At 41.4% G+C, this 14,522-nt stretch overlaps 1 protein-coding gene across 1 annotated transcript in view; it reads left to right on the top strand.

Annotated features, from left to right (window-relative positions):
• LOC141056883 (uncharacterized) overlaps positions 1-1,225 on the top strand; it is an 85,558-nt gene extending 84,333 nt beyond the window's left edge. The window contains exon 2 of the mRNA XM_073553327.1: positions 516-1,225. Coding sequence (XP_073409428.1) covers positions 516-1,225 — 710 coding nt within the window. The remainder of the gene's footprint in view (positions 1-515) is intronic.
• The last annotated feature ends 13,297 nt before the right edge of the window (positions 1,226-14,522 follow it).

Genomic DNA, 14,522 nt, shown 5'->3' with positions numbered 1-14,522 from the left:
CAATGTTTGCTCCTCGGTTTATAAGTATTGGCAGTTTTGGTATGTCCTCGCAATGACAGCTCCGTGTCTCCTGGACGCATTGATTTCTTGGATGTTCCAGGATGGAGCCTTGTCAGCTGATAAGCATCCTGTGTGTCTCTAAACCCGCAGTGTGAAGAGTTTTTCCTCATCGGATCACACAACCTGTCCGCAGAAGAATTGTCTACCTGTCTATTGGAATAGAAAGTTTGCTGGATTTAATAAGTGCTGTTAAAGCGACAAGGAAGCTGCGGTCATGCGCTGGTTAAAGGAGATGTCTATACCTCCACCAAGTGGGCAGTATACCGATACCATCACGTATCCCTATCATTGCTCAATTTACCACTGCAAAGTCATTACATAGGATCTGTGGCGTAGCATGTGTTAACAGCAAAAATAAAGTTAAAAATATATTTTATTTTTTATTGCATTTTTGGCCTTTTTTGAATGCAATTATTATTTACCTTAGCTCTAAACCTAACTGTATGTCTAACTAGCACTATCCCTAACCATAGTTCTATCACTAACCCTTGACCTAACCCTAGCTATATCCCTGACCCTAGTCCTTACCCTAGTTCTATCCCTAACTATAGTCCTAACTCTAGTTCTATCCCTAACCCTAGTCCCAACCCTAGTTCTATCACTAACCCTAGTTCTATCCCTAACCCTAGTCCCAACCCTAGTGCTATCACTAACCCTAGTTCTATCCCTAACCCTAGTCCCAACCCTAGTGCTATCACTAACCCTAGTTCTATCTCTAACCCTAGTCCTAACCCAAGTTCTATCCCTAACCCTAGTCCCAACCCTAGTTCTATCCCTAACCCTAGTTCTATCTCTAACCCTAGTCCTAACTTTAGTTCTACCCCTAACCCTAGTCCTAACCCTAGTTCTATCCCTAACGCTAGTCCTAACCCTACTTCTATCCATAACCATAGTCCTAACCCGACTTCTATCTCTAACCCTAGTCATAACTTTAGTTCTACCCCTAACCCTACTCCCAATCCTAGTTCTATCTCTAGCCCTAGTCCTAATTCTTGTTCTATCCCTAACCCTAATTCCCAACACTAGTTCTATCTGCAACCCTAATCCTGACCTGCTAATTCTAGCTCTAGTTAGTGTAAAAGTCAGTAAAAAAAACTTAGGCCGGGGTCACACTAACCGACGCAAAATATCGCCCGTAGTTTACATGTGTAATACGGATGAATGACCCCTAAATAGTGCTCCATATGTCATCCGTAAGCAAGGTGTGGTTGCGTATTTTGCGCATGTCTGCATCCGTATGGCATCCGTATGCAATCCGCATGGCGAGATTTTCTCACCGCCTTGCAAAATGGACATATAATGGAGCCCTATGACAGGGTTTCTAACAGAAATGAAATAATAGATATAGGGTTAATCTAACAAAGGGTTAATGTCACCTTACAATCGAATGGTGACATTAACCCTTTGTTAGATTAACCCACTCGCCACCAATATAGGGCAATAGGAAGCCCACGCATTTTTTAACAAAGAATTAACCCCTTAAAATAACAACTACAACTCCCAAATTTTGCAAACAATCCCTCATCTAATTATTAGTCAAGGACATATAAAAAAAACATGAAATGAAATGCTTTACTGAATGTAAACCATGTGTCATTTCATGTCGGGTTGGGGAATGATTTGATAGAAGCCGCCAATTGAATTAGCGGCTATTCTGCTATGAAGAACTCTGTGAAATATAATATATATATATATATGTTTGTCACAATGACATGTATGTGTATATATATATATATATATATATATATATGTATTCTATGTGTATATATCTATTCTTTCTTTCTTTATTAAACCTGTCAGTGTGAGTTTACTGTACAGCGCACTGAATTGCCGGCTTTTCTAAAAGACACCGGGTGCGTATTTCTCGCAGGTCACACGTGTGGTCCGTGTGTAATCCGTATTTTTTGCGCACCCATAGATTTGCATTGGCGTACTACGGGCGTAGTACGCTGACAATCGCAGCATGCTGCGATTGGCACGGACCGTAGAATATGCCCGAGAAATATACGGCTGTTGGGAGCAAACCCATAGAGAATCATTGGTCCGTGTGTAATGCGTGCTTTTAACGCCTCTCACTCGGCCGTATTCCTCGCTAGTGTGACCCCGGCCTTAGGCCTCGACTCATCAAGACCAGCTTTTTTCACTCAGTTGTTGATGAGACAGTGGGGTGGAGGTGAGGCTCCTGATTAATTAACAGGTGGACGCCTCCTTGTGCACCTCGCCACGATATTACTCCATTCGGGGACTGGAGTAAAATTTCTGGCATAATGAAGGTCGCCGCATTTAGTCGCTATATATAGTGACCGGCGCCGCCATGCTCCATCCTGCTGCAGCTCCTCCCACTTTATTGTCTCTGGGCGAAAATTATATGACAATGCTAAAAGTGGAACATTTTTGTGGAAACAATTTGACACACTTCAAAGCTTTTTTACGACTGTTTATTATGTTATTGGGTTTTTAATAAAATAGGGATTTGCAGGAATTACCCAAAACCTAAGGCAGGAACGAGATCAATCTACTATCTACAGGATGGGTAATAAATGAGATTGCAGGGGGTCCAACCTCTGGGACTCTTACCGATCACTGGAACACAAGGAGCAATAGTGCAAATGTGACCGCTGCTCCTTTCACGTAGGGTATTATGGGCCCACATCTCAGAATTGTTAGGAGGGGATCAACAGACTGACCCCCAATAATCATACATTTATCCCGTACCTTATGATTGGGTAGATATTGTTTTTAGGACATCTCCTTTAAGACCTTCATCATCTTTGTTGTTTCTGTAAGCCACCTACGAAATGACATCAGGAGCAAAAAATGTATCTCACGTGTCTGGACAGACTGGTTATGCTGCATGCAACATTTTCCTCAATTTTGGCCACTTTCACTATAATACATATTAAAATGATGATTTTATAGCAAGTTGTTCTTCACCCGACACATCAGGGCTCCATGGCAAAAAAAAAGGTTAGGCTTCATTCAGATATTTCTGCGTAAGTGAAAATAACGGACCGATTTCCATCAGGGTTAGGGTTAGTATGTATGATCCTTGGGGCCCAGTCTGTTGATCCCCCCGCTACCAATTCTGAGATGGGGGCCCATAATACCTTACGTGAAAGGAGCAGCAGTCACATTTGCACTATTGCTCCATGTGTTCCGGTGATCGGTAAGAGACCCAGAGGTTGGACCCCCTGCAATCTCAAGGATTCCCATCAGTATTTTGTCAGTGTGTCAGTTTTTACAATCAGTGATTTTCTCACATGCAAAAAAAAAAAAAGAAAGGAAAAGTTTCTCCGGCCTTTTGCAATTTATAAACGAAAGCGAACTTCACACGGATGGCATCTGCCTGTTGACCATGACATTTCTGGACCCGTAAACTTGCGTGGATGATTTTGATCCGTGACTCAGATCAAAAATGGACATCTCTCCTTGATTGTTTTTGCAGATAAAAAACCTGCACTCGTGAACAGCCCCATAAATTATACCGAAAATAGGCACCCTCTCCATGAAAAAAAAAATTGTATGTGAAAAATGGACTTTGGAAAACTGTCTGGCCACGGTCACACGGTCAGTATTCGGTCAGTATTTTACATCAGTTTTTGTAGCCAAAACCAGGAGTGGTACAATCAGAGGAGACATATAATAGAAACATGTCACCACTACTGGATTTATCACCCACTCCTGGTTTTTACTTTCAAATACTGATGTAAAATACTGACCAAATACTGAGCGTGTGAACGCGGCCTTAATGAAAAACTCAGCCAGCAGGCGGATGACATCTAGCTGCATCCTAGGCGTCTCTGTTTTTTACTGACTGTTTGCTAGGAATCGTCATCAGTTTTTATTTTTTTTCCATATGAAAAATGCTGACGGTAAAAACTGACACTGTGGCCAAACACTGATGAAAAATCCATCCGATTTTTACAAAAGCAATAAAAACAACAAAAAAAAATCAGGCCTGAAGCGCAATAAATTGTTCCATGTCATTTATGTGCATTTCTAAGGCTGGTTTCACACTTGCGTTTTTTTTGCGCTGTTTTTTAGCGCAAAAAACGCATGCGTTTTTTTCCCCTATACTTTAACATGGGTGCGCATAGTACGCGTTTGTATGCGCATGCGTTTTTTTTGCAGTGTGCGCTCGGGCGCACAAAATGCATCCTGTTGCATTTTTTGTGCGTCCGACTTACCCCCAAAAAAAAGCATGCGCACGCAATGCGTTTTTTTACAGCAAAACACCCATTAAAGTCTATGGGTGCGCATACGTGCTCATTGTAATGCGCACGTATGCGCAAAAAACGCACCAAAACCCGCAAAAAAGCACACAAACGCATGATGCGTTTTTTTTCATGCGTTTGTGTGCGCAAGAAACGCGCAGCAAAAAAACGCAAGTGTGAAAGTAGCCTTATAGAACATTTAAAAGAAAAAAAATTATAATATTGAAATATATATTTTTTTTCATTCTATAAAGATATGCAAATATTTAAAATGTATCTAAAAATAAAAATAAAATTCTGAAAATATTTTGCTAGAAAAATCTAAACATAAAAAGCAAAAAAAAATAAAAAATAAGAATAACTGAATGGATTTGCAGTTATGTCCTAGTAGTGACATAGTGATTAATATGATTACATTGATAGTATTAAATACTCTTATGTCTAAACATTTATACCAGAACAGCGCCCCTAGTGGCAAAATCATAATTCAAAAATATAGAGGACCCTCGTCAATAATTACTATGTGATAATCATTCGACAGAGCGCCTCGAAAGCCTCATTTCGTCGGAGGTAAGCAGGTGCACAATTTAATTCTGCAAATAAATAACTCGCCATTACGCTGTCCCTTTAAATGATGTTTAGAATAAGACCCTGACCGCGGTTCATTTTTCATCATACTTAAGATAATGAGCGGAAGCCTTTCCCAGACACATTTACTTCTTCTCTTTAAAACATAAAGCAATTTTATCCAGTCCCGAGGAAGGGACGGCTCTGCCGATGTGGATGGATGAAGATACGAGGAACCTTCTTACCCTACGTGGTGGAATCCCAGGTTCTATAGACATTTCCAATCTCATGGATCATAAACTATTAGCAAAAAAAGGCCCCGTTATTCACTTTGTGCATCATGGAGGTTAAAAAAAAAAAAAAAAAATACAATCGGTGATATGGAATCTGCAGAATTTAATCAGGAGCCTTTGTGTCGTGTAAATCTGGGGTAATGCATGACAATTTGTTATAGTACATCTGTGTCTGGGGGGATGGATCATTACTTACAGACCTGATCCGATTCCCGGGCAAAAGTGGTTTATTTTGTACTTTCATTCACCCGGAAAAAAAGCAATAACAATGCGGATGTTTACAAATAAAAGGCTAAAAGAAATCTAAAAAAAAAAAAATGAAGAAATAGAACTAAAATTTACATATTCAAGTTTTAATGGAAAAAAATGTATAAGTTCAATGTGAATGTCTGAATTTTGAAAAAGGCGTTTGCAGGGGTTCTAATGGTTTGTATAAGCAAATAAAGTCTGACATTAAGAAGAATACAAGCTAAAAAACTTATCATAGAGTGAGCAACACAGCCAAAATGGGACCTAATAATCCCGCCAAACCATGGTGACAATTACAATGACTGTATAGTGATATGGCCATACAGTGGTTGAGTAACATCACCATACTGACCATATGACCATACTGTGAATGAATAAAACCATGACTGAATAATATGACCATAAAGTACAACCACACAGTGACAGCATGATATCACCATAAAAAATAGGATTAATGGCACTATACAGTATCTGAATAACACAACTAGACGGTATCTGAATAACATCAACATACAGTATCTCAAAAATAAAAAAAAACACAATACAGCATCTGAATAATACCAACATACATTACGGAAATAATACCACTATACAGCATCTGAATAATACCAACATACAGCATCACAATAATATCAACATACAGGAACTCAATAGTACTACTATATAGTATCTCAATAATAGCAACATACAGGATCTGAATAACACCAACATACAGTATCTAAATATTACCACTACACAGTATTTGAATAGTACCAACATATGGTATCTAAATAATTCCACCATTTAGCATCTGAATAATGCCAACATATAGTATGACGATCGCAGCGCTCTGACTGGCGTCAGCTGATGCGACTACTACTCCCATCAGCCTACGTCTGCTGCCGCTAATAACAGCGAGAGCGGGAGGTAGCTGATGGGAGTATTCATCAGCCGGCGCCTGCCCTCTAAATAAATAATGATAACAAAGAAAAAAAATCTGGCATGCATGCCCCTGTATTTTTGATAACCAGCCAGGCAAAACTGATATCTTCGGGCTGCAACCTTCAGCTGTTAGCTTCAACAAGGCTGGTTATCAAGAATAGAGTGATCCCCATTATGTTTTTTGTAACTATTTAAAAAAATAATAAAACTGCAGTGACCTTGGTGAGATCACTCCTAGTACTGCTAGCACAGTGACAAAAAGTAACATAGTAACATAGTTAGTAAGGCCAAAAAAAGCCATTTGTCCATCCAGTTCAGCCTATATTCCATCAGAATAACTCCCCAGATCTACGTCCTTCTAAAGAACCTAACATTAACTGTAAGATACAATATTGTTACGCTCCAGGAAGACATCCAGGCCTCTCTTGAACCCCTTGGCTGAGTTCGCCATCACCACCTCCTCAGGCAGGGAATTCCAGATTCTCATTGCACTAACAGTAAAGAATCCTCTTCCATGTTGGTGGAAAATCCTTCTCTCCTCCAGGCGCAGAGAATGCCCCCTTGTGACCATCACCTTCCTTGGTATAAACAGATCCTCGGAGAGATATTTGTATTGCCCCCTCATATACTTATTCATGGTTATTAGATCGCCCCTCAGTCATCTTTTTTCTAGACTAAATAATCCTAATTTTGCTAATCTCTCTGGGTATTGTAGTTCCCCCATCCCCTTTATTAAATTTGTTGCCTTCCTTTGTACTCGCTCTAGTTCCATTATATCCTTCCTGAGCAGCGGTGCCCAAAACCGTACACAGTACTCCATGTGCGGTCAAACCAGTCTCACGTTGCACTCTCATGGGCAGCGGCGGTGAACTCAACGCTGCACCATGAGACTTTATCTCGCTGTGCTACTGGTGATCTCACCAAGGTCACCGCAATTCAGGGATCTGGCTAGGACTCGGCAGCAGCTCAGTCCTCAGTGGTTTTCAGCCTGGACAGTCACATCTTGTTACCTTTCAGGTTGAAAACCACTTTGTTTGGTTAACTTTTTACCTCTGGTCACATCTGCGGGCTCACGCTGTAATTTGAGCACTCTCTGACCGGCGGTAATGTTTTTACCGCTGATCAGAGTCAGTATTTTCCTCGCTGTCATGCATATGACAGCCTGGCAAACACTGGATGTTTGGACCCCCCCATTCAAGTGTATGAGGTCCAAGTTCGGGTACCCGAACCAAACTTTTGTTTAACTGTTCAGCCGAATCCACCGAACATCTAGGGGTTCGCCCATCACTAATGAGGAGGAGTTAGTGGTGGGACTCATCACTCCTACTCCCTGTCCAGTACAGGTTTTGCTGAAGCTTAGCCAGCTCAGCTGAGAGAGGTCATCCCAATTACTGTCTAGCAGTGACTTATTCATATTGCCATCTAGTGACCGTATAATACCACTGAACAATGTCAACATACTGTATATTATAACTAAATAATACCCTTATTCAGTAACCAAATAATAATACTACCATATAGTGACAAGAGTCCTCTCTCCTCCTGTACCAGTCGTAACTTGTATTGTTTAAGATTACTGTACTTGTATTTATTATGTATACCGGCTCACATGTAAAGCGCCATGGAATAAATGGCGCTATAATAATAAGTAATAATAATAATAATTATACCACCATAGAGCGACTGAATAATATTACTGCACATGCTATCATCACACTACAAGCCAGATAAAGGAATATAATACTGTGTGCAGATGCAGTCAAAGGCACAATAGCGGTAAAGTACGATGGTTCACCGTGGTCATTCCTTATAGCATTTTATGCTGCAAAAAGACTGAAATAATTTACATACCGTAGATTTGAGAAAATGCTTTGATGGTTCAGATCTGCAAGGAAAAAATAACTTTCCGCAGCAAAAACGCATGGGGAAATCTGCAAAAATGCAGCATGTTGAAAAAGCCTATGCATAGAATGCACTTTCACAGTAACTTATATAGTATGTTATTATTGCAAAAAAAACAACAAAGAAATGAGCTGGACTATAAGCTGGTATATGTGCAAAGTGCAAGAGCACGTTCATACTATGGCTATCTCACAGACAAAACACCCCCCCAAAAAAATAAATAAATAAATAAAATAAGCATATACCCTACATCAAGTAAATAGTAATAGTATATGTAAATAACATAGGGTACTTAGTTAATGCTATTTTGATCAAAAAAGCATAAAAGCCATCCCACCACAACAAGGTGACCCATCAGGATGATCCTGGCCTGTCTCTAGTATTAAAACCTCACCTTATGTCAAACGACATCTATGTGAATAAGGGCAGAGCAAGGCAGGGTCCCGATTGAGACACCCATCCATGGAAAGCTATAGAGATGGAATACTTAGCTTAGCAATGGGGGTCATGATGGGTGTCACAGTCATGGCCCTGTCGTGCTCGGCTGTTATTATTGATGTTGTTTGACTTAAGGAAAGGTTTTCATGCAAGAGACAGGTTAAGACCATCCTGATGGGTCACCTTGTCATGGTGGAATGGCTTTTATGCTTTTTTATATAAAAAAAATCATTAAATAAGTACTCTATGTTATTTTCATATACTATTACAATTTACTTACTGTATTTGTTTGCTCTAAGGTATCTGCTCATTTTGTTTTTGTTTTGTTTTTCTTTGTTTTTTTTTCTTGCGATTAGTATGTTATTATTATATGTTCCAGTTCTGAACATTCAACATTTTTGGAATAAGGTGCTTGACTAAAAGATAGCTTAACACGAACTTCTTAGTGAAGGAAAATATGATTCGGAGGATGCTATATGTTTGATTACATTTTGTTTACTTAAACAATAAAATATAATTTTTTTTTCCAGACATTTATTTTCACAGCCAAAATGTAGTTAATTTTCTTTTGTTTATTTATCCCGAACCAAACTTGTTAACAGCTGCCCACAAAATAAAAGGAAATAAAAACACAAAAAAATAAAAAAAATAATAAATAAAATAAAATTGGCTCTTATGTTAATTGCATCGGGGACTTTATGGTAACTAATCAACTTTTGCAAACTTTTAATTAACATTTTGACCCGAGAAAGATTGCAATCCTGTAAATAAAGTAGGTGCAGGGCCACAAGTTTGTTTTAATCTGATCCGAGAGGCTAATTGCAAAAACTCTTTCTCTTTTCAGATCTTGGGTGTTTTTGATTGACCAAGAAAATGTATAAAAAGTAATTTGCCAAGGGGAAATGACATCACGAAATGACATTTTATTTCAGGTTATAAATTATGAGGCGATGAGAGAAAAAATAATGTTGATTGGAAATGCAATGAAGTGGCGGACAAAAAAGAGCTTATCTGTAATATTCCCTTTCATCAGCAGAGGGAGCAACAGTGTAAAAGGGGCAAATGTACAAAGGAGCAAGTGTAGGTGAGATGGATGGAAGGATATTGATTTAGGCAATAACTGGTTGAAAAGATTAAATATGTTGGAAAACTTGTCTAAAGACATCATCAAGTGGGAAATCAGTAAGAATGTTGACATTCATTATCTATGGATCACATACCGAGCTGGAACTGCAAATATCATCTAAAATCTGGCAACTGCTAAAGTTTGCTGAACTTAGTAGTTCTAAAGCAGATAAATAGGGATGAGTAGAGCCTTGGAAGTTCCGGTTCTGGTACCCGACCCAAACTTTACTCCAAAGTTCGTTTCGGTAACCAAAACTGTGCCTGAACTTGAACCAGAAGCCAAACACCATTCAAAACAATGGTGGCCCGAACTTTTGAAGTGGAAAATTCTCTCTCTCTCTTTCTCACACTATCAATAGTCAAATGTGTTAGCCTCAACAGGTAGCTGTCTCACCATTAACAGTAAGATATTTCACCATCAACAGCTAGATATGTCACCATCAACAGTCAGATGTCTCACCATCAACAGTCAGAAGTCTCACCATCAACTGTCTGATGACTCACCATCAACACCATCTCACATATCTCACCATCTAACCATGATGATGGTGAGATATCTGACTTTTAATGGTGAGACATCAGACTGATGATGGTGAGGCTTCTGACTGATGATGGTGAGATTTCTGACTGATGATGGTGAGACATCTGACTGATGATGGTGAGACTTCTGACTGATGATGGTGAGACGTCTGACTGTTGCTGGTGAGATATCTGACTGATGGTGAGATGTCTAACTTGCTGGTGAGATTTCTGACTGTTGATCGTGAGACATCTGACTGATGATAGTGTGATATATGACTGATGATGATGAGATGTCTGCCTGATGATAGTAAGACATCTGACTGATGATAGTGTGATATATGACTGATGATGGTGAGACATCTGACTGATGATAGTGAGATACCTGACTGATGATGGTGAGATGTCTGACTGAAGATAGTAAGATACCTGACTGATGATGGTGAGATATCTGACTGATGATGGTGAGATGTCTGACTGAAGATAGTAAGTGTAACGGGCTGTAATACCTCTTACATTACCACCCCATGTTTCAGGAGCTCCACTCTGCTTTTCCTCGCTTCTGAATGAAGGGTGCTGGCTCGAAAGGCTTTGTAACATGGGAACATATAAAAGACACTGCTACTCCATGTATTTCCAGTATGACAACATTTTACTCATCGGTCTCTGAATATATATACATACAGAGGGCAGGACAATCAATGTGTGTCGTGCCAGTACATAACAGGCTCCAATTAAGACGCCAGACATACATTACAATAGCTGTGGGATTTACAAAGGTGGGGGGAGATCAGAAGTGGGATATCTTGTTTACCTCTGCCCAGGGGGTTGCAGCCAGTCGGTTGCTGCATTAAGGGCATACATCTCCTATTCGGTGTGCTGAGGGGTTCTGTAACACGGTTCCCCCTTTTCAGCAACGCGATCGGCGTACACAGTCTGATCCTTAACGGATGACCGAAGTCTATGGGGTTGGTACAAGTTCCGTTTGTTGACTTAGTCCATCGGCATTACCATTTTGTTTGCCGGGTCTGTAGTGGATGGTGAAGTCTACAGGTTGTAGGGCTAAACTCCACCGCAGTAATCTGGCGCTGTCTCCAGAGACCCAATTAAGCCACACTAGGGGATTATGGTCCATTAGGAGGGAAAACTATCGTCCATACAAATATGGTTGTAACTTCTTGAGTGCCCATACTACTGCAAGGCACTCCTTCTCGATGGCCGCATAGCTTACTTCGCTGGGCATTAGTTTCCGACTCAGGTAAGCTACAGGTGGTCTTGACCGTCCGGCCCGACTTGGCTCAGCATTGCCCCCAATCCAAACATAGAAGCGTCTGTGTGAACAAGGAAACGTTTAGTTGGATCGGGTGCGGCCAATACCGGGGTATTTGTGAGGGCGTCCTTTAGCTGGCGGAAGGCTTCCTCACACTCGGGGGTTCACGTTACCTGACGGGGGAGGTTCTTACGGGTCAGATCAGTGAGGGGCTTGGCTACGCTGCTGTAATTGGGGACAAATTTCCTATAATACCCTGCTGTCCATAGAAACGCCATGACCTGGGTTTTAGTGCGTGGGGTGGGCCATTTGGCTATGGCCTCAATCTTGGCTGGTTCTGGTCGCTGTTTCTCACTTCCCACCCAATGTCCTAAATACTGAACCTCTGCTTTGCCCACGTGACACTTGTTGGGGTTCAAGGTGATTCCGGCCTTGTGGATCCTGTCCAATACGGTCTGTAGGTGATTTAGATCCCATGTCATGCTGTAGATGGTGATGTCATCCAGGTTGGCACAAGCATAGTCCTGGAGACCATCCAGAAGCCGGTCAGCCAGCCTCTGGAATGTCGCAGGGGCATTCTTCATCCCAAATAGCATAACTCGAAACTGGAATAAGCCGAACGGGGTGACAAATGCAGACTTGGGAATAGCGTCAGGACTTAGGTGGATCTGCCAATAGCCTTTGCATAGATCGATGGTGATCAAATACTTTGCCCCCGCCAGCCAGTCTAACAACTCATCCACATGCGGCATGGGATACGCATCCGTCACCGTTTTCTCATTTAGCTTGCGATAGTCTACACAAAACCGGGTAGTCCCATCCTTCTTAGGCACTAACACTACGGGGGATGCCCAGGGACTACCTGACTCTTCAATGACCCCTAAACGCAACATCTCTTATATCTCTTGTCGCATCCCTTCTCGTACAGACTCAGGGACTCGGAAGGGGGTTGTGTTGTGAGTTCATTTTCCCCTTCACCGTTGATGTCTAATGAACTCCCTCTGCTGGTGAAGAGAGGTAGTGAAATTGATTGGATTGAGAAGAACCTGTCATCTGAACAGGTGGAGTCTGATTGGACACCCGGAATCACTGAGTGGGTATAAGGCAGCCGACGCCCTACAGGGGAGCTGGTGATCCTTTCTGCTCTGAGCTCTTGCAACCAGTTAGTCCTGTCTACTGAAAGCTAAGTTTTTGCTCTCTTATCTTTCCATGAGATTTTGTCTGTTTACTTCGTGTTTTGTGTTCAGCCTGCCTTGGTTGGGACGGGCTGAGCTCCATTTTTGTCTCTGATCAGTTTATCTCTTTACTCTGTTTTCAGAATATACCTGAGTGCTGATATAGTGATTTTGAAGTCTAGCGACTTCAGGGCCTTTTTCCCTATCAGACGGTTGGGACATTTTTGGTAGGGTTTTTTGTGCATCTTTTCTGTCCTTTCCTATTTAGTTAGTTGGGCCCCATCGTTTGCTCAACCTGTCTTTCTGTCTGTGTTTGTGTTTTCATCTGCGTTTCACCGACAATACATGTTGGGGGCTGTCTATTGCTTTGGGGTCTGCTCTGGGGCAGTTTAGATTTCCCCTTTCTTTCTTTAGGCTTATTTAGTTCTCCGGCTGTGAACGAGGGGTCTCGGGCACCATAGAAACTCCCCACGGCTACTGTTAGTTGTGGTGAATAGGATCAGGGGTCTGCAATCCGATAGCTACCAACCTCTCCGGTTTTCTGGACTTAGCTTGTATTTTTGTTTTTTCCTCCTTCGGTGACTCATTCATAACAGAATCACCAGCCCTACCACAGATTCTAGGGTACTCAATAGCAGGAAAGAATTGTAAAAAAAAAAAAAAAGGGAAAGAAAAAAAAAGTGTCAGAATTTTATTTTTTTTTTTTTCTGTGTATATTTTTTCCTCTATGTCTTTGAGGCCGTAGGGGGAATTTTTTCTTCTCAATGGAGATTAAGCAATTGTCTGATCATGTGGAGCAGCTCTCTGCTGAAGTGCGGGGAATTTCCGCCTATCTTGCTCATTCACATGCTACTGAACCAAAGATCCCTACTACTGATGTGTTTTTTGGGGATCGGTCTAAATTTTTGAACTTTAAGAATAATTGTAAATTATTTTTTGCCTTGATGCCTAACTCATCGGGGAGCTCCGCGCAGCAGGTTAAAATTGTCATCTCCTTGCTGCGCGGCGATCCTCAGGATTGGGCGTTTTCCTTGAAACCTGATGATCCTATTCTAACTAATGTGAACGCATTTTTTCAAGCCTTGGGGCTGTTGTACGATGAACCTAATGCTATTGATCAGGCTGAAAAGGCCCTGTTGGCATTGAGCCAGGGTCAGGATTCTGCAGAGTTGTACTGTCAAAAATTCCGAAAGTGGGCGGTCCTTACTACCTGGAATGATGGTGCCTTGGCAGCTCTCTTTCGGAAGGGTTTGTCAGAAACCGTAAAAGATACTATGGTGGGATTTCCTGTTCCCTCTGGTCTTGACGATTCTATGTCATTAGCCATTCAGGTTGATCGGCGTTTGCGTGAACACAAAACTGCATGAGAGGTGTTGCTACCTGTTGAACAAATGTCTGAACCTATGCAATGTGATAGAGTTTTGTCTAGGGCGCAACGTCAGGAGTTCAGAAGGCGTAATAAGCTGTGTTTTTTCTGTGGAGATGCCTCGCATATTATTTCTGTCTGCCCTAAACGAGAGAAACGTTTTGCACACACATTTGCTGTGGGTGGTGTTCAACCTAAGTTTCTTCTGGCAATTACTCTGATCTGCTCCCTGTCCACATTTTCCGCTAAGGCTTTTGTGGATTCGGGAGCAGCTCTGAACCTGATGAACTTGGATTTTGCTAAACGTTGTGGATTTCCTATGACACCTCTGCGGATGCCTATCCCTTTGAGGGGTATTGATGCTACTCCTTTGGCGAAGAATAAACCTCAGTTTTGGACCCAGGTGGTAATGCGGGTCGCCCC

This window comes from Dendrobates tinctorius, unplaced genomic scaffold (assembly GCF_039654945.1).
Source record: "Dendrobates tinctorius isolate UK_male_01 unplaced genomic scaffold, ASM3965494v1 ptg000201l, whole genome shotgun sequence".
Lineage (NCBI taxonomy): Eukaryota > Metazoa > Chordata > Amphibia > Anura > Dendrobatidae > Dendrobates > Dendrobates tinctorius.
Note: the sequence above shows the minus strand (reverse complement) of the source record. Positions and strands in the feature narration are given on the sequence as shown.